This window comes from Durio zibethinus, chromosome 18 (assembly GCF_047325235.1).
Source record: "Durio zibethinus cultivar Kanyao isolate XHJ-2024 chromosome 18, ASM4732523v1, whole genome shotgun sequence".
NCBI lineage: Eukaryota > Viridiplantae > Streptophyta > Magnoliopsida > Malvales > Malvaceae > Durio > Durio zibethinus.
Genome location: NC_143179.1, coordinates 22,005,220 through 22,028,532, shown reverse-complemented (window position 1 = coordinate 22,028,532; position 23,313 = coordinate 22,005,220). Strand labels below are relative to the sequence as shown.

Sequence of the window (23,313 nt, the reverse complement as noted above, 5' to 3'; positions counted from 1 at the left end):
TCAACCATATATAAGAAAATTTTTTAACTCATATATTTGACAAATCAAAAAGATAATGCGGAGAATGCAAATCACAAACTCAATTTAAGACAGAAAGAATTTTTTTATTTTAAATTATCAGAATTTGAATCTTGAAGATGAAAATAAAGTTAAACAAATATTTTTCAAGGAAACTAGACAAGAGAAAAACATGTGTTTAATCATCTATTCCTCCATACTTTTGTATTAGGGAAATCATAAAGGTAATAATGGGATCTTATCAAATTAGATTTTTTTTATAAGCGAAGAGTAGCATGATAGTCGGAGGGGTAGAACAGGAAATGGAGAAAAAAAAAAAAAAACCATTTCACTTAGAATCCAAAAACCGCTTAACCAAATTCCTAATCCAAAAGCCACTTGCTTTTTGAGAAAAAGACACTAAAGTAGGCTTCTTTCCAATTTGATTGTATATAGGCTATATTAAAGCATCCCCACCTTCTACCCTCTATTCTTTTGCACAAAAAAAAAAAAAAAAAGAGGCCAACCAAAGCCAGCCAACTGAACTACCAAAGGCAAGTCATGTTTCCACCTCCATCCCCTCTCTCTTTCACACATATAGTAATGGATCATACATAAGCTGATACACAACAAAACTTACTTTAGCTTTTCAGTTTTCAGCCACTAACTCAAAAAAGACTCACCAGCTTCTTTGCTTTTCTCGTTTTTGGATTGTTGTAGATCTACAAAGAGAAGAAATAATTGAAAAGATGATTCAAGAACTCCTCGGAGGTGCTGCTGGCTTAAGTTTTGGAGAGGAAAGGAAAGTCTCCATCAGTGGAAGCATTTTGGAAGGAACCCTTACTTCTTCTCCATCACCATCTCCTTCTTCTTCTTCTTCCGCAACTTCATCAACAACTACAACTACTAATTCAGCAACTTCGGGGAACCAGAATTTGAGGTGTCCCAGATGTGATTCCTCAAACACAAAGTTCTGTTACTACAACAACTACAATCTCACTCAGCCTCGTCACTTTTGCAAGTCTTGCCGTCGATATTGGACAAAAGGAGGTGCTCTTAGGAATGTTCCTATTGGAGGTGGATGCAGGAAAAACAAAAACACTAGTGTTTCAACATCTCTGGGAAAATCAAGTGCTGCTAAGATGAAAACAGTAGTATCTGAAATTGGAAGATCTGGCCTTGGAAATGGGTTTGATCATGAGCTTCAATCTAGTCCAATTCTGTGGGCTTCACCTCAGAGTTCTCATCTTCTAGCCTTGTTGAGAACTACCCAAAACCATAACCCTAACACTTTGTGTAATCCTGTTAGTATTAAGGAAGAGGTTAGCTTGCTTGGATCACACGTGATGAATGAGCAAGAAGTTGCAGCTGGTGCACTAAATACTCGAACCCTAGGCTTGGATCCTCTCAGCCAGGTTCCTTCTCTTGGACTTTGCAGCCCTTTCTGGAAAAACAATCAACACCAAGCTCAACAGCAACAACAGAATAATAATGGGTTCCTAGTAAGAGAAGTTCAAAACACAGGAATTCAAGAACTGTATCAAAGGCTCAAATCATCGTCAAGTTATTGCTCTGATAGCTCAGCAGTAGTTCTAAGCAATGTGGCTTCTTCTTCATCTTCGTCTTCATCCATTTTGGAGTCAGCTCCAGTGGCAGGAGGAGAATTGGGTTACTGGAATCCGGTATTTTCATCATCATGGTCTGATCTTCCAACAACTAATGGTGCATATCCTTAAAGAACCCTTTTTCCCCTTCCCTTTCATTTTATCTCACCTTTTTATATGCTAATGTTGCCGCTTCTTCTGTTCGTTGTCTGTCTTCTGATATACGAATGTGGCTGTAGGGGTAGCATCAGGTTGTTTTTTTTTTTTTTTCAATTATTTTTTTCCTTTCTTTCTTTTAAGTGTGTTTTAAGGTGTGTTTAATTAATTAACATGTGAAAGTGTACCAGGATGGAGAAGTACAAGCTGCTTTCTTATAGTTTTTTAGACTAAAAAAATCACAGCATACAAATTAATCAAAAGAGAATAAGCAGACACATGGGTACAACTTTATTATTTTGATCAACTCAAAAACTTTTTAGGGTTTCATTTCCTGATTTTCATAAACTATAAGAGACTGGTGGTGATGGTGGTGGTGGTGGTGAGTGTGTGTTATGAATTGGTGGGTTGCATATTAAAATGGAAGATTCTCTATATTGTTTTGTTATGAGAAAGTGATGAAATAAGTTTTCAAGCAGCCTTTGGGAAGAGTTTCCGTAAACAGCAATTTGATTCTAGCAGTTGATAGGAGGATTCCACCGGCAGCCTTATGTTAAAGAGTTGGTGTCTGTCCCTTGCCTGCTTCTCTGGAACTGGCTTCAGTTTTATTCCCTCTTCACTGTTCTTTTTTTTTTTAATAAATTTCAAACCCTTTTTCACTTTTTAACATTTCGTTCTATTTTTATACTTTTCGCATGCAAGGGGACATGGCTTGAGCTTATTGCTTTTGCCTCTGAAATTTGACATCTAAACTTTAGGCGTCATAAACCTTCAAATTAAAGCTTGTGATACTCTATATGGATGATATTAACCTTAAATTTCATAGGTGTTTATGTTTCCAATCCTATGAGATTGGACGTTACTTTCACGTAAACTTTTTATTTTGTTAATAGCTTTTCTCTGAAAAAAAAAACTATACAATGGATCCTCAGTTTCGTATGCAGTAATCTCTCAAGCAAACTTCACCAATATGGCTGTAATGATTATGGCAAAGATGTGTACCAATATAGGTGGATCCCTCTTTGTGCAAATTAACTTAAGCCACAATCTGACGATGATTGTTGGTCATTTTCATCATCATTCAAACCAAACTTTGGTTCTCTCTAGCTTTATCATTCATGGATGGAAAACAATGCGCTCTAAGGTTGCGGCCGAATCAATTGAAATTTGAGTACTTCAAATTTGGTGCATGTTCACGCAGCATATTATATCAGTTGGATGAGTTGGCTATTGGCTGATCAATGAAACTTGTTTTTCAAGAATCATATGGGTAATGAAACAGGAAGGATATCAATGGGGCATGAGCCAAATTGATTTGCACAAGCTAGAAAGTGAAAATGTATATATCCTCACAGATGATATAAGAAATCATATAAAAAAATTTAAAATAAAATGTATCCATTTATTGTTAATAAGTTGAAAACTTTATGATTATGATTAAATCATATAAGAAATTTTATGATAATTTGTAAGATCAAAACTTACATTTAAAGTGCTCATTTCAAGCCCTTGGAGCTAATACTGATGTCATTTAATGTCAAATTCGTTAGTAAGACTTCGAACAGGATTCCAGACTCTGAGGTGAAATTTTTGCCTAAGATATTGCCTTCCCCATTCTGAGACCTCACCAAGGATACCAATATCAATATGGCACCCCAAGAATTTGCATACACGTACCTGCCAAAAAAATACAGGCATCATTAGCAGGAAAAGATTATATTATATATAGAGCTGGCCTAAAAGAATGAACTGAAATATGCAATACTATCTTCAATTTTTTTTTTTAAACATTAATTAGATACTAAAGTACCAGTTGCAATTAAGTAGATATGGATGAAAACTGACTGGATTTTGCACATACATGGTCAGTGAGTTAGAAGAGGAAAAGGACATAATGATTGCCATTGGTTTGATTAAGTTGTACGGTATTTGTTATGCCGACAAAATGCATGGTATATTATGAGCTGAAGTTTTGTTTTCAACCAAAATTTGAAAACATAGGAGACACCATTCCCCTCATAACGCAGCTTTCCATTTGTTAAAGATGCTGAGTTCGCCAAAACTATTGTCGTAGTTGGTGTTGTCTTCCCATAATGGAATGAACCCTCAGGATTAGGCCTGGCTGCGTTTGATTCCATGTTCAAGAAAATGAAGGAAAAAGAATCAAATAAGATCATACCTTTACTCTAAATTGAATTCTAGAATGAAGTAGTACATTAATCATTAAAGGTCATATGATCTTCCATTGACTAGTACCTATACGTTCTCGCCTGCTTCATTGACCAATGAAATTGGAATGCAGGAGCAGCTGACAGGGGTCCAGAAACAGGGGTTTGCGAGTTTGCATGGTGCAATGCTGCAGTTGCAGTGAGAACAGTCTTGGGAAATCTTGTGGATGCGATAATGTTGTAGTCCTTTGGTGGCTGATTCAAGGTCACTAAGACAGCTACAGATTGGCCAACATTTACATCAAGAGAGTCATGTAAGTTCTGAATCACATGAGATCCTTCAACCTCAACTAGCTTCATCGTATGACCCTGAATCCTGAAGTTCAGTGAGGTGGTCAATCCAACATTTGAGATCCTGAACATGTAAGTTTTGCCTGAAACACCACAAATAAAACTTATTTGGTAAAGGCATGATTCATTTTTGGAAAAAAAAAAAAAAAAAAGAGAAAACTTCAAATTTTGATTTGTGTTGAATGAATTAATAAAATTGCTATGAATTACGCGATGAAACTTGATTGGTAATACGAATTAAATTTAATGATGACCTTGTTCTCCACTAAACGTAGTTTGAGTCTGGCCATTTATAAGGACTTCATCAGGAAAGGGCAGAGATTTTCCTGAGTCCAAAGATTGCTGCAATGTCTGCAAAATAGGAAACAATATATGATGAGTGAAGTACACATGGCAAGAAACCAGTTGGTGCATGGCAAGAAGGTAAAACATTCATAGAAACACCCCTTCCAAGAAAAATGCAGATTTAGAGCTTAAACTTTTTTAGCATCTTTGTAAACATATAAACTTGTTGGTATTCACATATGTTTACCATCCATGAATAAACAATATGCCCACCAACAATGCACAGTAAGACAACTAGGAGCAGCAGAAACTATAGAGACGCAGTTAACCCTCTAGTTGGTTTTCAATTTTTTGTCTAATCTCCAATATAATCTGAATTACAAAATGAAGCACATTTACCAGAATGAAAATGAACAACAACCGATTTGTTTCTTAGCAATGTTGGTAAAGGGGATCAAAAACAAGAAACAAGTTTTAACTGGCTAGAATGCAGTAGCAGCTCATTTAGATGTATGTATTATGTAATGTTTTTTGAAGGGCGAATAGGAACAGAATTCCAAATAGAATTGGCTCAAAACTCAGAAGCTCAACCGTTGGAACTGTTCGGGTTGACAGATCTGAACTGAAATTCTTATATCCTAAAACATAGCTTTGGCATTGTAAGAATGATAATGCACAGTTAATAACTAGCATGCCTTTATAAAAGTTATCGAACTTATTGTCTCTGATTGAAGAACAATGTCAGGAGTGGGGAAGAGGAAGATACTTTGCAATTGAAAAGAAAATCTTAACCTTTTGGGGGCAAAAAGAAAAACTATGAAAAACTAACCTTATGCTGGTCTTGTACCAGTCACCAATAAGTAAAGTGAAATCTCCATCAGAGTTTGCCTAAGGGATTGGATCACACTTCTATGGTATATATTAAGTGATCCAAATCTTCCAGCAGCTCTATGCATTAGAGTTGATGGGAAATATGTGTAGGACCCAATCTGATCCTTGGCCTGGAACTTGTAGGTATAGTTTGAATTGGTTCCCAACACTCCATCCTGCCATAAGTTCTTCCTTAATTTGCTTGATGTCATTCCTGTTGTGATTAAAACAGGCCCTCATTATCATTTGACAATGTCATGAATCTAGATAGAAGAATGAAGTGATGATATAATAATAATAATAAAAAACAGTCTGGTATGTAAAACTCTCGCTGTTTGTGAGATCTGGGGAAGGGTTAGATCAACTCGGTCTAATAATGATAATCAACTAAATTTGCGTCTAAAGCTAGGGCTAAAGAAGAGATTCAAAACAGTTCAGAAGGTCAAATTCCTCAATAATTGAAATTCAAAAAAAAAAAAAAAGAAAATCTCTATTAAATAGATACTAATGCAACTAATTGCCCTAATTTAGGCATGTTTTCTTCTACCCTTTTTTCATTTCCCTGACAACATTCTTCTAAAAATCTATATTATTGATAAAGGCAAAATGTCTTTCAAATACAAACGGATTCCTGCTTTAGAAGTTTCATCTTTCAATAAGATACATGTGTCATGTATAATTGCCTAGTCAATCTTCATACTCATCAAGTCAGTGCATTCTTGATGGTTACGTTACTATCAAGAGGAATGACGACCAGATTCCTCGCCATCATACAATTCGCCTTCTAAGAGTTGTTTGCCAACCTAGAGCTTATCGTCTATATGAAGACAGCTCGTCTGACACCCCCACTAACATCCCATCAGTTCATCTTACAATAATTCAACTTGCACAGTCCATTCCAATCCACATGCACATTACTCGAGTTTCATATAAGTTTCCCATCAACTATCGCTTACTCACTATATGTCACCGTCTCATGTCTTATATATAAAACAAAAAGAAATCCAGGTATACTTTATAAACTCTTCATCTTTGAGCTTGCTTAACACTCTTATCTTCTTTCTCATTAACTCCAACTTCCTATACTTTGCTAATTTAAATACTGGAGTGCGTTTCGAAAATCAAACTCCGATGCCCTTTTATCGTGCTTTCTTTACTGCAAGTTTAGATTATTTCGAACTCACCTTCCAACTCATCCAGCTGCTCGCCTCTGCTCAGAGTACCCTTAACAAACAAAAGTTAAATGAAGTAAATTTATAGAAAAAGAAAATTGATTTTTCCATCATTTCCAAGATCCATAAGTAGGAAAAGCTGCAAGAGACTCAGGAACTCAGGGTTTCAAAGCAAAGAACAAAGTGTAAAATCAGAAGAACCAATGAGAGAGAGAGAGAGAAAGACCCACCATATCAACAAGAAAGGCTGGTCAAGCTTGTTAATGAGATTCAAGATAACGTTGTTATTAGTCACCACTTCAAGTTTTGGTCCAGGAAATTGATCGTTGATAAGGATAACCTTCCAAAAACAACAAAAATCAAAACTTTTTTAGGAACCCCAGATCACATCCACATCAAAGCACATTACTTTCAACATTCCAAAAAAACAACTTCACATCATACCAACCAGCTGGGGAACTCCAAGAATAGAAAGAGTGCCTTAAGTAACAGTCCAAGTGTAATACAAATATGGGTCTTCAGCATTCACCAGGGACACACCCAAAACAGCCAAAAACTCCCAAAAACCAAATGAAGCATAACTGCTTTTCCTATATCCTTTCTTACCCTGACTGCCGCTGAACATAAACAAACCGAGACTTGTCGGTAAACTACAAAACCTGGCAGAATTTCGTTATCAGAATATATCACCCCTTGCCTGAAAGACAAACTTATCTGATTTCAGATTCCCTGGACAGTAAACTATTTTGAGGTCACAATCTAACGAAGTACAGAGCTTATATCCTATCTCTAACCTTTTTTTACGGGATACAGCCACTCTCCTTTAAACATTTCAACTAGAGAGTCAAGTTCAAGGATGATTTTTTTTTTTTTTTAACAATATAGGTTTGTGTACTATCCACTTGATGTCGTCTAACAATAAATTCACTTGATTAAAGGACGACTTTGAAACACGATTTCTCAAACTCTCTAAAATTTCAATTCATAATCTGCTTTTGATTTTATTTTAATCCAACCAGATTTACAGATTATTGAACAACAATTATGATTCCAAATAAAAGAAAATTTTTACCTTCAATGGAATTTATAAGGTTTAGTTCTTAGATCCTTTTCAACAAGCATTATTGAAGTCTTGACTGACTACCGAGTCACCAGATTCAATGATTCCACAAATGCTCCATTCCCCGTAACTCCAACAAATAACTTAACAATCGAAATGCAGCTGCAAAAAACACGATCAAACCCCTCAGAATATTCCTTGTTAACAGCCGAATAATATTCAAAACTCAACATTACATCCCTTTCCCAATTCTCCATTGTAGCCATTTTTTGTAAAAAAATAAAAGTAATTTTAAAAAATTTTATAGCCAATATATAAAAGTCAAAATTTCATGTAAAATTTCTTAAATTTTGAGTAAAGTTAAACTAAAACAATATATGGGAAGAAGGAGTTAATAGCTAATTAAATCAAAACTTATTGTTTCTGCTTTAGTTCGTTTCCTTCTTTCTTGCTATGTAGAGAAAAGAAAAGCTCAAATATATATTGTATTTTCACTGGATCAGTCATGTCTTTGAAGGGGCTTGGCTGCTACCGACTAGGTAGAGCAGATGCCGTGGATGCTACAAGACTTGGCCCTAAGGCCTTGCAGCCTTAATTGATTCCCTTTCTAATTCAAAACCAGATTTTCCTTGTCAGAATACAAAAAGATTTCATTGAAAAGTGAAAACTGTGTGCTATTGTTTGTTCCTATCAGAAAGTATAGAAGGAAGAAATTGACGTTGTGTGCTGTAAAAGGATTAGAGGAAACTCAGCCGAAGCTGAAACTGAAGCTGCCTAGAGAGCTGCATGGCTTCCACGTCTCTCTATTATTCTGCACGTGTAGAACAAACTACTCCTCTTTGTTCTTCACTTTGTTCTCAACAAATAAACAATTAATTACTTGAAAATTCTAACCATTAAAGAAACAGAAAAAAAAAAATGGCCCCCAAAAACTTTTGTTTCAAAAAATTTTAGTTTCAGGTTTCAATCATAAGCATGTCTGTCACACCACGATCTTCATCGCAAGCATTAATGAGTAAGTTCAAGTACCGCAAGAGCATGTTAGTGTGTTAGTGGTTGAAGCAACTAGGTATGGCGTTTCTACTGACACTTTTGTAATAGGTTCTGCCATCTGATCAGTTTAGGTAACATGATGGATCTGTGCATGGTGATCCATACTGTTAGGCAAACAATTGTAGTAGTTAAACAAACTTTTGTATGTTAAAGCCTATATATTAATGAAATGAAGCTCATGATCTGCAGAGCCAATTTACTTCAAGTGACAGATTAGTTTCTTCTATTTTTTTTGTTCTTCCTCTGTTCTAAATCCTTCAATTGGTATCAGAGCATTCTTTAAGGTCTTAGAGGACCTGTGAGTTCCAAAAAAATTGAGTGAAAAGCCATCAAACACTTACCAGCCAGCTTTTGTCAATCTTAAATGGCCTCAAGCAATTGCTCCATACCTCCACCTCCTATTTTCTCTGGTGAGAACTACCAGATATGGGCTGTCAAAATGAAAACTTATTTGAGTGCTTTTGATTTGTGGGAAGTGGTGGAAAATGAGAAGGAACCATCACAACTTCCTGCAAATCCAACAGTAACTCAAATGAAAAATTATAGTGAAAAAAAAGCAAAAAGGTATAAGGTTAAAAGCTGTATAGAGTCTTCAGTTTCTGATGACATATTCATTAGAATCATGACTTGTGAAACTGTAAAACAAGCTTGGGATGTACTTATGGAAGAGCTTCAAGGCAGTGACAAGACAAGACAAATACAAATATTGAATCTTAGAAGAGAGTTTGAAGTCTTAAAGATGAAGGAGTCTGAAAATTTAAAGCAGTACAATGACAAACTCATGAAGATAGTAAACAAGATTAGATTACTTGGTGAGGAGCTGTCAGACAAAAAAATTGTAGAGAAGGTTCTTGTCAGCTTACCAGAGAGATTTGAGTCAAAAATCCCATCCCTTGAAGACTCCAAGGACCTGACCAAAATAACTCAAGCAGAATTGTTCAATGCTTTACAAGCTCAAGAGCAAAGAAGGGCTATCAGACAAGAGGATTCAACAGAAGGTGTTTTTACAGCCAAAGAGAAAGGCAAGATGCAAACAGAAAGCAAAGACAGAAAATAAGGAGATCAAAAAAATAAAAGTTCTAGAAACAGTGAAAAGAAAGGAAAGTTCCCACCTTGCTCTCACTGCAAAAAGACCACTCACTTGGAGAAATATTACTGGTACAGACCTGACATACAATGTAGGTACTGTAAGCAGCTTGGTCACATAGAGAAGGTATGTAAAAATAAAAAATAGTAGCAGCCAGATCAACAAGCCAGAGTTGCTGACAAACAACAACGGCTAGAAGAGTAAGTTTTTGTTGTAACTTGCTATGGAACCAGAACCTCCTCAAGTGCATGGCTCATTGACAGTGGCTGCACACACCATATGGCATCTGATATCAACATGTTCAAAGAACTAGACAAGACCTGCACCTCTAAAGTCAGAATAGGTAATGGTGATTTCATAGAAGTAAAAAAAAAATGAGTAGTGACAGTTGAGACACCAACAGGTATCAAACTCATTTCAGATGTGCTATTTGTGCCTAAAATAGATCAAAACCTGTTAAGTGTAGGACAGTTGCTAGAAAATAACTACTCTTTAGTTTTCAAAGACAAGTCATGCATAATTCATGATCCCACTGGCCATGAACTCTTTACTGTTAATATGAAAGGAATATGTTTTTCTTTGAATTGACATGAAGCAAACTCCTCTGCATATGCTACTTCACATGATGAATCCTCTTTATGACATAAAAGGATGGGACATTTCAACTACAATGCATTAAATTTCATGCATAAAAATGATATTGTATTAAACATGCCTACTGTTGAAGTTAGTGCTAGAGTGTGTGAAGTCTGTCAGCTAGGAAAACAAAGTAAGTTACCATTTGCAATTAACAAAGCATGGAGGGCAACTGAAAAACTACAACTTGTTCATACTGATGTTTGTGGTCCTATGAGAACCTTGTCCTTGAATGACAATAGATATTTCATTGCTTTTATAGATGATTTTACCAGAATGTGTTGGATTTACTTCATGAAATAAAAGTCTGAAGTTACAAATGTATTTTGGAAGTTCAAGGCTTGGATTGAGAATCAAAGTAGCTGTAAAATCAAGATCATAAGGTCAAACAATGGTACTGAATACACATCTGACAGATTTAATGAGTTTTGTGAAGTTACAGGAATTGAACACCAACTGACAGCAACTTACACTCCACAACAAAATGGAGTCAGTGAAAAGAAGAATAGAACAATCATGGAGATGACAAGATGCATGTTGTTTGAGAAGAATCTTCCAAAGAAATTTTGGGCAGAGGCAATCAATACCTCTGTCTACTTGCTCAACAGGCTGCCCATAAAAGCTTTGAAGGGAAACACTCCTTTCGAAGCCTAGTATGGAAGTAAACCATCAGTGCACCACCTCAGAGTTTTTGGCAGCATCTGTTATGTGTTTGTTCCTGATATCAAAAGGGACAAGCTTGATCAAAAAGCAAAAATATATATTTTTTTGGGCTATAGCAACATCACCAAAGGCTATAAGACTTACAATCCACTTACAGGCAAGATGATTGTAAGTAGAAATGTGAGATTTAATGAGCAAGCTGCCTGGAATTGGAAAAAGTCAAAGGAAAAATTAGTCAAGCAAACTGCTACAGACATGATTAAGATCAAAAAGATTATATGTTTGAAAATGAAATCATTGATCGTGAACCAGTGAGAGGAATCAAACCACTCACAGATATTTATCAAAGATCAAATGTTACCATTCTTGAACCTGCAAGCTTTGAAAAAGCTGTCAAATTTTTAGAGTGGAGGAATGCCATGAAGGAGGAGATTCAAATGATTGAGAAAAATCAAACATGGATGCTGGTTGACAGACCAAGCAACAAAAATATCATTGGTGTTAAATGGATTTTCAGAACAAAGTTGAATGCTGATGGTTCCATCACCAGACTTAAAGCTAGATTGGTAGCTAAAGGCTATTTCCAGCAGCTTGGTGTTGATTTTTCAGAGACATTTGCTCCAGTTGCAAGGTTGGACACCATAAGGCTGCTATTCGCCTTAACAACTCAGCAAAGTTGGAAAATATACCAACTTGATGTCAAATCTGCCTTCTTGAATAGTTATCTTGAGGAGAAGATTTACATTGAAAAACCTGATGATTTTATTGCCAAGGGACATGAAGGTAAAGTCTATCTACTCAAGAAGGCTTTGTATGGATTAAAACAAGCTCCAATAGTGTGGAATTCCATAATTGATGATCATTTACTGAAGTTAGGATTCAAGAAAAGCCTCAGTGAAGCAACATTGTACATTAAAGTTTTTAACAGTAATGATCTATTGATTGTTTCTTTGTATGTTGATGATCTTTTGGTGACAGGTAGTAAATCTGCTCTTGTGGAAGATTTTAAGCTCCAAATGCAAGAAATTTTTGAGATGACAGATATGGGAGAAATGTTTTACTTTCTTGGAATAGAGATTCATCAAGACCAGCAAGGAATCTTCATTTGTCAAAGAAAATATGCAAATGAAATCTTAAATAAGTTTAGGATGGAAAATTGCAAACCAGTCAACACTCCTTTGGCTCAAAATGAGAAACTTATTAAGGAAGATGGAGCTAACAAAGTTGATGGTTCTATTTATAAAAGCTTGGTTGGTTGTTTATTATATTTGACAGCAACAAGGCCAGACATCATGTATGCTGCAAATTTACTCTCTAGGTTCATGCAAAATCCTAGTGAGTTACATTTTAAGGCTGCAAAAAGAGTGTTGAGATATGTCAAAGGAACTAGTGAACTTGGAATTTGGTTCAAGAAGAATGAAAGTTCAAGATTGGTTGGATTCACATACAGTGACTGGGCTGGCTCTCATGAAGACATGAAAAGCACTTCAGACTATATGTTTTTCATTGGATTAAATGTGTTCAGCTGGAATTCAAAAAAACAAGAAACTGTGGCTCAATCAACAGCAGAAACAGAGTATATAGCTGCTGCAGCTGCTGTTAATCAAGCAATTTGGCTAAGAAAAATTCTGATGAATTTGAGTCAAAAGCAAGATGATCCAACAGAAATTTTTTGTGATAATCAGTCAGCAGTTGCAATGGTTAAGAACCCTGTGTTTCATGGAAGAACTAAGCATATTAAGATCAAGTATCACTTTATTAGAGAAGTTAAAGCTGAGAATGAAGTGAAACTGGTGCATTGCAAGTCAGAAGATCAAATTGCAGATATTCTGAACAAAGCCTTACCAAAGGCAAGGTTTGAAACATTGAGGAAAAGTCTTGGTGTTTCCAGCAGAAATGCCAAGGAGGAGTGTTAGTGTGTTAGTGGTTGAAGCAACTAGGTATGGCATTTCTACTGGCACTTTTGTAATAGGTTCTGTCATCTGATCAGTTTAGGTAACATGATGGATCTGTGCATGGTGATCCATACTGTTAGGCAAACAACTCTTGTAGTAGTTAAAAAAACTTTTGTATGTTAAAGCCTATATATTAATGAAATGAAGCTCATGATTTGCAAAGCCAATTTACTTCAAGTGACAGATTAGTTTCTTCTGTTTTTTTGTTCTTCCTCTGCTCTAAATCCTTCAGAGCAACGCAAGCTCTCTAATTACAAATGTTCTCAAAGTGAAAAGTTTTTCTTGATATATGTATCTTGTTTTATTTGGGACAGATACTTTCAGAGATATAATTCTATGGAGAAGAATGAAGGTGAGCGCAACTGTTCTTCTAATTTCAATAGCAACATGGGTATTGCTAGAAGTTTATCAGTTCAACTTCGTCACTGTTGCTTCATGGTTTGCTATCTTCATTGTTGCTTCACTCTTCCTTTGGGGAAATGTACTGAGGCTTCTTAGAAAGTAAGTTCTGAATTATCCCTTCTTTTAATATTGAAAAAGAAAAGAAAAAACATTATTTATTTTTTTTATTATTATTTTTTTTTTGGCCCTGTGGCGTTAGAGAGCCACCAAACTTGTCGGATTTGGAAATCTAGGAACACACTGCCTTCGAGATTACAAAGACATGTGAAACAGTTATTGAAGAAGTGTTGAGATGGATGTTTCATGTGACTGTTGAGGAGGACTGGTTTGCATTTGCAAGAACAGTTGCTGGGCTGTTGTTACTTTCCAATGTTGGAAGCTTCTTTGATTTGCTAACACTTCTTTACATAGGTAATATAATCAAACTACTTTCTCTCCATTGATGCATATCTTTCTCTTTCAAATGAAATATTGTTCTTTTTTGTTTTTTTAATTTTCTGTTTTGGTTTCTTGCAGGTACTAAGATGGTGATGACTGTACCTGTGATATATGTGAAGTATGGGGACCAAATAAAGAGGTGTGGAGAGAGGGTGAAAGCTCAATTTAGAAGGATTTATGAGATGTTTGAAGAGAAAATGATGAGGAAGATGAAGAAAAAAATTTTCAAACAAGAAAAAGAGAAGAAAGTTGAGTAGTGACCATCTTGATTTTCAATTAGGGATGGTATAGCTATCTGCAATTTTTCTTCTTAATTTTTCTTAGCCTTCATGCATGATGATCAGCTCAAATTAGATGAAATAAGTCCGCTAGAGGATAGTGTTATGGAATTTGCTTATTCTGTTATTAACTTTAAAAGGGTACAAATTAATTTAGGAAATGAAGCAACAGGAATCATCACCAAAGTAATTGTTATGAAATTTAAGGGGACCAAAAATAAAAGAGGATGTACAAAACCTTGATTTCGTTTACAGGTGTTAAGTATAAATTATCAAATGGAAAGGAAGACATCACAGATCTAACAAATAATAAACTAGGTCACTAGAGAGATGTTATTTCCATCTTCAAAAATACCTATATTGCTACCCTCCCTATAAAGCATATGAAGTGAAGAATCAGAGTTTTCCAGCCAAAAGCTTTTAACTTGCTCATCATATTTATAGGAAATTTGCTATGGTGATGTAGCAATGGCAGCTGGTGTTAGGAACAATGCTCTTGCAACTTCAACCAGAGAGCTATATTGGGTTTTTCCACAAGAACATGACACAGTCAACATTCTCAAGTCCATCTATGAACGATGGGAACTCACTCCTATCCGTAGTTATGGAAATAAAGCAACTGCATCAAGGACTGGAGGCATATTCAAAGATGATGGGGTAATTTCCTTGTGCAGCTGAACCATGCAACATAGCTATTTCATAACTTTGCTGAGGTCCCTTTCACAGAACTATGGCAGAGGCATCGGCATATGAGGGAAACTCTAAAACTGCCTCATTCTCTTCAGGGGATCTCTCAGGTAAATATCTCCTTGTCATTCCAGCAAATTATGGAAACTACAATGGCGCACTAAAATTTGGTAGTACGGACAACTTCGGTTCCATAAGATAATCAAGAAACAGACAAGGAGGTGGTGACAGGAGGTACCTCAAAATCCATTTCAACATAACAGCTGGGATGGAATCTTCAGAATTTGGAAATGCATGAAGAGAGGACAAAGATCATTGTCCTCTTGAGAAGTACTAGTTAGATTGAACTTGAACATTTAGAAGATTCAATTCAACTGCTCAACCCAATAACAGCTCTGTCAACAAGACAGCCAAGTAGAGCAAATGACTTGTACCAGTTCTGAGTACCAAGAAAAGATCAAAAGATAGCTTTTAATTGAGTTCCCTCAGTCAAATATAACCATTGTCAAGAAACCACAAAATTTATCGTTAGAACGTATATACACTTGATGAAACAAGGTATTCAGTAAACATACCTTGTATTCTTGAAGCTGGAATTCCTGATCTGCTTCAATATGCCCCATAGTCAGTATTCTCTATTCTATTTGTATTTTAAATGGATTTTCCACAGTCAATAATTGCATTGAAACACAGCAGTGCCTGGTGAAAGTACTGATGAAGTTTTTGTCTAAATCACCAATAGTCTCTATAAGAACAGTTTCCGTCCTCAAAGCAATGAAATCGGTTTGAATCCCTTACAGTTATTTTTCTGTTAGCAAACTTTGAGATATATTTAATGGAGTTATGGCAATCTATGTCCTCAAATTCTTGAAAACCTTGATTGGTGTTCCTGGAGCATTAGCAATAATTCCAAATGCAACTGCTAACTTCTCACCGTGGTATGAGAGGTTTTGCTCCTTCTGCTCCTCCACATCTTGCAGCACAAAATTAGTGTCGGGGACATACGCTTCTTCCCTCATTTTCTTTGAAAGCTTACCCAAGAACTCGTGTTTCCCTGGATTTTGGGTGAGAAGTATCTCCCACTAAGAACACATGTAGCTCTCTCTTGATTTCAATCTAGCTCAAACCTGGTTGCTTTACCACTCCTCTGTCATCCATTGACTTACTGATTTTTGCTACTTCATCCCACCTACCAGCAGTGGCATGTGTTCGCCACGGTAACATAGGTCGCTGGATTTTCAGGTTCTATCTCAAGGAATGCTTCAGCTGCTCTTTCCGCCAGTTCATGGTTTCCACGAATTCTACAACCCCAAATAAGGAAGCCCACAAAACTTTATCTGGTTTCATGGGCATCTTATTAATGATATTCTCAGCTTACTGAAATCGGGCCAATAAATCAATTATACAAGCATAATGATCAGAAGTATGGGTTTATCCATGTCTGTCCTTTATTGATTGGAAATATTCTAGCCCTTTATCGACCAATCCAGCATGTGCGCAAGCAGAAAGAACCCCAACAAAAGTAATGTCATCAGGTTCGGTACTTGATTTAAGTAACAACTCAAAAGTACTCCAAAGACTCATCAGGCTGACCATTCTGCCCATAACCATTGATCAAAGAAGTCCACAAAACTAAATCAGCCCTAGATATTCCATTAAACACCCTTTTGCATTCTCAACATTTCCACACTTGGAGTACATATGAACAAGAGCACTAGCAGCAAAAGAAAAAGGATTGAAACCAATCCTCGTCATGTATCCATCAACCTGCTTACCTATTTCCTCAGCAGCATTATCAGCACACGCATTTAAAATCCCACCAAATGTAAACTCATTAGGTCTTATCCCCGATTTCATCAACTACTAAAACAATTGAAACCCTTCTTCCCACCTCCCATCCTTAAATTACCTATCAATCATTGCAGTCCAGGCAACAATATCTCTATCCACCATCTTGTCAAAAACTGACCTTGCTTCCGCTATGCTCCCACATTTCCCATGCATATCCATTAAAGCACTCCAAACAACGTCATCCCAGTCCAACCTAGCTCGGGTTACGTGACCATGAATCTCCTTCCCCATAATTAAACACCACACGGCAGCATAAGCAGCTAATGCGCTAAACACGGTAAACTTATTCAACTTCGAGAGCAAGCTCATTTCTTTCATTGTGAAAAGCTATCAAGCTTGGCTTATAAAAATTGAACATAACCCAAAATCATTGCGTTTCACGAAAAATTACCGGTCATTTCATCAAACAACTTCTTCACTTCTTTAACCATTCCCATTTTAGCATATCCAGATTTCAAAGTATTCCAAGAACACAAATCCTGTTCACTCATTTCATCAAACAATTTCCGGGCATCTAACAAACATGAGGGTTTAGTAACTAAAAGCTGGAGGTTTTTAGATTTGATTAAGGATATGAAATGCTTCTTTTAAGCGTTTTTGGTTGTGTAATTGATTTATGAAGAAAATTTTGCTGAATAATGCGGTTGTGGTTAATGAGAAATTTGAAAATCAAGAATTTTATACAGAGATGGAGGCCCAATTGTAGGTTAACATGCCAAATCTTCTATTCTATGTTAAAACTTAAAGGGTAAGTATTACACAAAGTAGACATATATTTATATTCAACTGCAAAAAAAACAGAAACAAGCAAAAAGTACACGACCATTGTCAAAATACAAGTGAGAGTTCAAGGGGAAGGAGAGGATGTGGAAGTTGGGGAGATGATCATCCGATATAGAATCTTTTTCCAGTGATCTTTCCCTTGTAAAGTAGTATTAAATATCAATTTCTTCCACAGATTTGTGAAAAGCTTAATGCTATTAACATAATGGACACAATGGACCATGACAGTTTTGAGACCAGCATCGTGCATGTCACTACAGTTTTTGTCTCTGATACTTTACCTGGCAGTCTAGCATAAATTCTCTGGAGCTAGTTCTTCACATGTTGATATGTGCAAAACAACTGCATCATTGCGGAGAAGCTGTCTTCTTCATATTACATTGCATCGACTATCTCACCACTGCTATCAACATCAAGCTCAGATTCAGAATCCAGGTCATCCATGTCCTCATCATCAAGGAAATCTGGCATGTAATGGTTTAAGCCATAAGCCCCAGCAGCTGGAATGGTGGCCTCAGCAATTATCTGCATGATTGTGTCTGTGCTCTGCATTGGTTGATCAGGCTCCTCAAAGTGGTTATCCATTGTGTTTTCATCCATTAGTTCAACAGGGAGATTCTTTAAGAACCACTCATGATTTCTAATTTCTGGAATTGTGATTCTCTGTCACACAAAAGAATCCATTATCAGAAGGCTTAATCACTTTGGGATAATGGTAGTTGCCAAAAGTTACCACAAAAAGCAAAAAGGACACTCCCTCTGTCATGTAAGTTTCTCTCTTTCCTTCCTCGGATGTTCATGTCCCAAAATAAGAAGTTAGCTTTGAAAAATCAAGGAAAATTTTAAATTGGCAGTAAGCAGAAATTACTCACGGCTATAGGATCTGCAACAAAAATCCTTGAAATCAGATGTTGACACTCAGGAGATATTTGGACAAAATCAGGAATGGAGTACTGGACACTCAGAATTCTCTGCATGAACCAATAAAAGACATGAACAATAGATTTATTTGGGAAAAAATGAGACTAATGCAATAACAAGATCCATTGACATACTTGTATTGTCTTCCGAAAGTCTCTTGGCTCATCAGGATCCTCAAAAGGATATGCCCCAACTAGCATTACATACAAGGTAACCCCACATGACCATACATCCGCAATCTGATATCACAAAACAAAGTCATTAACTCATTTTTACTAATTTCCATATTCTAACATCAACATGCACAAAAGTTCAATTCACTTGGACATAAGAGCATCAAAGAAAGTTGGCAGATATTAAGTTACTAACTCTCTCTGGTGTTCTTTCATGTGCCTCTGAATATCAACAAATTATCTACCGTTCAAGATCTTGTCAAAATTTGCAACTATTTGCCTTGTCTTAAGATGGCCCATACGACATAAGAAATAATCAAGAAGTGCAAAGCAAAGTGCAGCCAAAAGACCAGTTCCAATTCATCAAGAAATAAACTACTCATATGGGCTTCACACTCTAGTTGCAGCTGACCATATTAAATAAATATGTAAATTGGCATGCTAATGCAGTCCCTAACAATCTCCTATAGTCAAAAAGGTGTAAGTAACCCAAACCTAGCCATCAACAATTAACTAATAAGAGCTTAAAGGAACAACCAATCATTCCAGAAGACTAAACCAGATCCATGCAACAAATCCTCGCATTATGCATAAGTAGAACAATGATTCACCATTCCATGCCTTCCTAGTTAAAGGACTGACTAGGCAGCAGAGGATCATTTCTAACCAGCATTTTTTGCAACTGTCATCTCAAAGGCTATGAATAGTAAACTGAAGTTTTAAATCAAGTTGTGAAAACCATCAACTTGATCATTTCACCCAAACAAACAACTAGAATGCAGTGACCATCCCCTAGAACATCTAACTCTTAACTCTTAACAAGGGATTGCAAGTAATTGTAAACTGACATTCTAAACTAATTTGAACTGTATTGTAAATATACCTTGCCATCATATTCTTGCCTTAGGAGTACCTCAGGAGCAATATATGCAGGAGTTCCAACAGTGGATTTTGGTTGCGAATGAAGCACTGAAGACTGAGAAGGATGACCACAATCAAACATGTAAACAAGATAATGATCTTAGATAACCATAAAAATATTAAAAAATCAAAAGAAGAAATTTCTTAACCAAAAACCAATCATATTGCATGCTACTTCACCCAAATGTACCAATATAATGGAAGCCAATTCCAGGACAGAAGAAAAATGAGCACAAGAAATTTAAAAAAATAATAATAATTATCATAATCCAATCTAAATTAAGTAAAGACAACCTCAATGAGTAACATAATTCTAAATGTTTCACATTATAGAAAGTAGAACCATTAACCTCATCAAATGATAGGATAACAACAAAGGTTCCGGTGATTTATACCTTGGAGTACCCAAAATCACATATCTTAAGCCGAGGAGCTGGACTTCCATCCAACAAAGTGTTTTCCAACTTCAAATCACGGTGGCACACTTGCTTCATTCAGAAAAATAAATCATATTAATGAGCAAAACAATTTATCCGGTTGCACATAATAAAATTTCAAAAGTAAGCTGATAAATTATAACTACCATTGCATGGCAATAACTAACACCAGATATAAGTTGTTGAAAGAAGAATCGAGCCTGCACCAAAATCCAAAATCATAAATATAAAAATAAAACAAAACCACAAAATAAGATTTTAAATTAATGTAAAATAGGACAATCAACCTCATCCTCATTGAATCGACCAGCAGCAGCAGCAGAAATTCGCTCGAAAAGCTCTCCCCCCGATGCATACTCCATTACAATGGCAAGATGAGTAGGTGTCAAAATAACCTAGAGTAACATCTTCCATAATTAGTTCATTAAAACATTACATAATTTGAACGCAAGGCTTAACTAAGTGGGTTCATGCAATCATCCATAAAAGGTCGCATCCGGTAAATTTAGAGTTCAAATATCAACACCTACAATCCTTTTCCGCTACAGCCTCCTTTGTACCAAAAACATAGTACTTAATTTAACATTCATACACACAGACACGCATACATACATGAGTAAGTATTAACCTCACCTCTTTAAATCTAACAATATTTGGATGCCTCAATGACTTATGATTAATAATTTCTCTTTGCACATTTTCATCTATCTGCATAACAAAAGGTAACAAGAAATTTTAATCCGCATATTAAAATTTAAAATTTAAAAAAAAAAAAATTAGTCAAGTAGTTGAGATATGAGAAAACACAAAAGTCGGCCTTTGTTTGGAATAATATTATACTAGCAACCAAACATCAGATAAAACATTTCCAAATTTCACAAAATTAATACAATAAATACCCACAATTTAGGAAAAGTGAATATCCCAAACAAGAAAAAAGGACATCGCTGTTTATAAATTTACAGAACTAACCTTATCGCCTCTCTCGATGTACTTGACAGCTACGAGCTCCTTGGTAACCCTATCTCTCATAAGCCGGGCGACTCCGAAATTACCCGACCCGATATCTCTTACGAAATCGTAACGGTCACTTTCGTGCATGATCGGCATATCCATAGCGGGTCCGACCGTTATGCCTGCCCGATCCATTTTCTCTTTTTTCAGTTTCCTGTTCTACACCCACAGAAAAGAACTCACGACCACATCACCGAGCTGAACCTCAACACCCGGCCGCAGATTTTTAAGATGAGTCACTGAGTTGAAAGAGTCGGTTAACAAAAAAGAAAGCGTTTTTAGTTATCGGCGATTAGTAGAGTGGTTCTGCAACAGTAAAGGGAGGAGGAGAGGAACTTTTGGGGCAGGGGAGGTAATAATTCCCAGGAAATATTTGATAAGAGCAAGGAGGAGAAGACAAAACCGGCGTCGTTTTATAGAGATCGTCGTTTGGTTGGTAACCAACCAATAGGATTGGCTCTTTTTCTCTTTGTCTTATTATTTGTTTCTGGATTGATTTGACCTTTTGTTTGGCCGAAAAACTTGAATGACTTAAATACCCCTACTTTGGATTTTTTTAAAGTGGAGTCACGTGATTTCGGAATGCTAAAGAGAATTTATGCCGTCTTTTCCTGTTAAAGTGATCTGACGGTTCTAGTTTAATCATTGTCCAAATTAACACGCAATGATACTATTTTTTAAGATTATCATTTGCTTTTTGTTTTTCTTCAAATTATTTTTTTTTTTTTTAAGTTGAAAATAAAATGAACTATACATGTACCTTGACAAGCGTATAAAATAATTACCTTAAAAAGATGTTTTGGTAAATTCAGATAGAATATATTTCCATTCTTGGACAAAGCCTTAGGAACAAAGGAAAGTCTGTTATTTTAGATGTATTGACAAAATATGATATAATAATAAAATATAAAAATAATAAAAAATAAATATTATATAATTTAAAATTTTAATAATAAAAATTAAAATTAAGAATAATATTTATATTTTTTATTTTAATACAATTATCATATAAATATACGAATTATCTTAATTATTTCTCTTCGTTTATCTTTTTTTCTAATTTCGGTCTGCGATTCAAGAGTATATCTTTCCCTCTCATTGGGCTTTTGCTTTACTTTTACGAACTTTTTGTTTCTTTGCTTTTTTTTTTTTTTAGAGCCAACAATTATCCTAGATGGTTACGGAAGATAAATACAATGGATAAGACATTGAATTTTTGTATGTTCCTTAGGCATGTTGTTGATTTGGAGAAGCAATCTCAGCTGTTCCTTCTCTTATTGACGATAGGACATTATCAACCAATCAAAAACGACACCCACCTTTTTCAAATTTTGTTTTCAATTACCTATAAGCCTTTGATGGATGATTGGATATCCAAATGATACCCAGACCAAAAATTTTACAAAATTACAATTAAGGAAGAAATTTTATTTTTTCCATCTATTTAATATGCATGATAATTTGTAAGAAATGAGACAGGCTGTGTTTGTAGAGATCATATATAACTTAAAAAATATTGCCTATTTTGATATAAAATTTTCATAATTTTATTTTTATAAAAAGATCCCGTAAATATAAATTTGAGTTTAAATTTATATATCATATTATATTTTCACATTTTTTTAATATGAAATTAAAAACATCATTATCTTTTTCTTGTTAAAATTTGATATTTTCGTCAAATTTAATATAAAATACACATAAATTCATAAAATTACACACATAAAATCATAGAATTGCGGAATACATAAATCTATAAAATCGTATATACAAAACTATAAAATCATAAAATTAAAATCACACCCGATATTGAAATAACATTTAGCTTTTTTTTTTAATTTTAAATGTAGCTCTTATAATGTAAGTACTTAGGTCTTATTTGATTGATAATTGTTTTGATATTATTTGTTTAATTCTACATCTAAGTTACAATGTATTATTTATTTTAATAAAAAATTTTATGATTTTATCTCACAAAAATATTTTACAAATATAAATTTGAATATTAACTTATATATATCATATCATCACATTATTCTAATATTAAATTGAGGTTGTCTCAGTGTTAAATTCAATAATGCCAAATCTTAAAGGAGGCCGGCACAAATAGAATAGTTCAAATAAATTTCCAGAACACCATTTTATGCACTATATGCTTTTTATAAGAATGTTATTTGTGCGTCATTTGTTTTTAAAATTATATCACTTGTTTTGATTCTATAAATGAAAATTATATTTGACTCGCACCATAAAAATTATATATAAAAACCTCAAAATGAGCTGAAAAATAACATTAATATTATTTTAAGTCCTTTATTTAAATACTTGGAGTGAGTTCTTAAATTCTAACT

General features: G+C 35.1%; 4 protein-coding genes, 1 long non-coding RNA gene and 1 pseudogene across 9 annotated transcripts; 2 read left to right on the top strand and 4 right to left on the bottom strand.

Annotated features, from left to right (window-relative positions):
- The first annotated feature begins 434 nt into the window (after positions 1–434).
- LOC111300003 (uncharacterized) lies at positions 435–2,425 on the top strand. The gene is made up of 2 exons (XM_022895569.2): positions 435–551; positions 718–2,425. The coding sequence occupies exon 2, from the start codon at positions 747–749 to the stop codon at positions 1,731–1,733; it is 987 nt and encodes a 328-aa protein (XP_022751304.2). The 5' UTR covers positions 435–551; positions 718–746; the 3' UTR covers positions 1,734–2,425.
- Positions 1,854–8,597, bottom strand: LOC111300006 (L-ascorbate oxidase homolog). Of its 4 annotated transcripts, none has more exons than XM_089747948.1 (9): positions 7,676–8,597; positions 7,048–7,262; positions 6,834–6,943; positions 6,616–6,655; positions 5,391–5,645; positions 4,531–4,627; positions 4,014–4,359; positions 3,619–3,879; positions 1,854–3,434 (listed from the first exon to the last, which is right to left on the bottom strand). In XM_089747948.1, the coding sequence occupies exons 7-8, from the start codon at positions 4,346–4,348 to the stop codon at positions 3,870–3,872; spliced, it is 345 nt and encodes a 114-aa protein (XP_089604074.1). In that variant the 5' UTR covers positions 4,349–4,359; positions 4,531–4,627; positions 5,391–5,645; positions 6,616–6,655; positions 6,834–6,943; positions 7,048–7,262; positions 7,676–8,597; the 3' UTR covers positions 1,854–3,434; positions 3,619–3,869. The 4 variants fall into 4 exon arrangements, with proteins under 4 accessions (XP_089604074.1, XP_089604075.1, XP_089604072.1 ...); XM_089747949.1 differs by having other exon boundaries at positions 7,052–7,262; XM_089747946.1 differs by having other exon boundaries at positions 3,619–3,875; positions 7,048–7,300; positions 7,676–7,823.
- Positions 8,598–9,080: 483 nt separating this feature from the next.
- LOC111301067 (uncharacterized) lies at positions 9,081–9,773 on the top strand. The gene has a single exon (XM_089748161.1). It carries the CDS (start codon positions 9,081–9,083, stop codon positions 9,771–9,773), a length of 693 nt encoding a protein of 230 aa, XP_089604287.1.
- A 1,289-nt stretch (positions 9,774–11,062) lies between these two features.
- On the bottom strand, positions 11,063–11,476 carry LOC149513880 (uncharacterized). The gene is made up of 3 exons (XR_016329547.1): positions 11,437–11,476; positions 11,247–11,305; positions 11,063–11,157 (listed from the first exon to the last, which is right to left on the bottom strand). It is a non-coding gene; the product is annotated as an uncharacterized LOC149513880 (long non-coding RNA).
- A 2,907-nt stretch (positions 11,477–14,383) lies between these two features.
- LOC111301064 (pentatricopeptide repeat-containing protein At4g37170-like) lies at positions 14,384–17,844 on the bottom strand (annotated as a pseudogene).
- Positions 17,469–21,346, bottom strand: LOC111300002 (serine/threonine-protein kinase SRK2I-like). Of its 2 annotated transcripts, XM_022895567.2 has the most exons (9): positions 20,921–21,346; positions 20,582–20,656; positions 20,236–20,343; positions 20,095–20,148; positions 19,907–19,999; positions 19,474–19,566; positions 18,552–18,656; positions 18,369–18,467; positions 17,469–18,159 (listed from the first exon to the last, which is right to left on the bottom strand). In XM_022895567.2, the coding sequence occupies exons 1-9, from the start codon at positions 21,095–21,097 to the stop codon at positions 17,872–17,874; spliced, it is 1,092 nt and encodes a 363-aa protein (XP_022751302.1). In that variant the 5' UTR covers positions 21,098–21,346; the 3' UTR covers positions 17,469–17,871. The 2 variants fall into 2 exon arrangements, with proteins under 2 accessions (XP_022751302.1, XP_022751303.1); XM_022895568.2 differs by lacking the exon at positions 20,582–20,656.
- Positions 21,347–23,313: the final 1,967 nt, after the last annotated feature.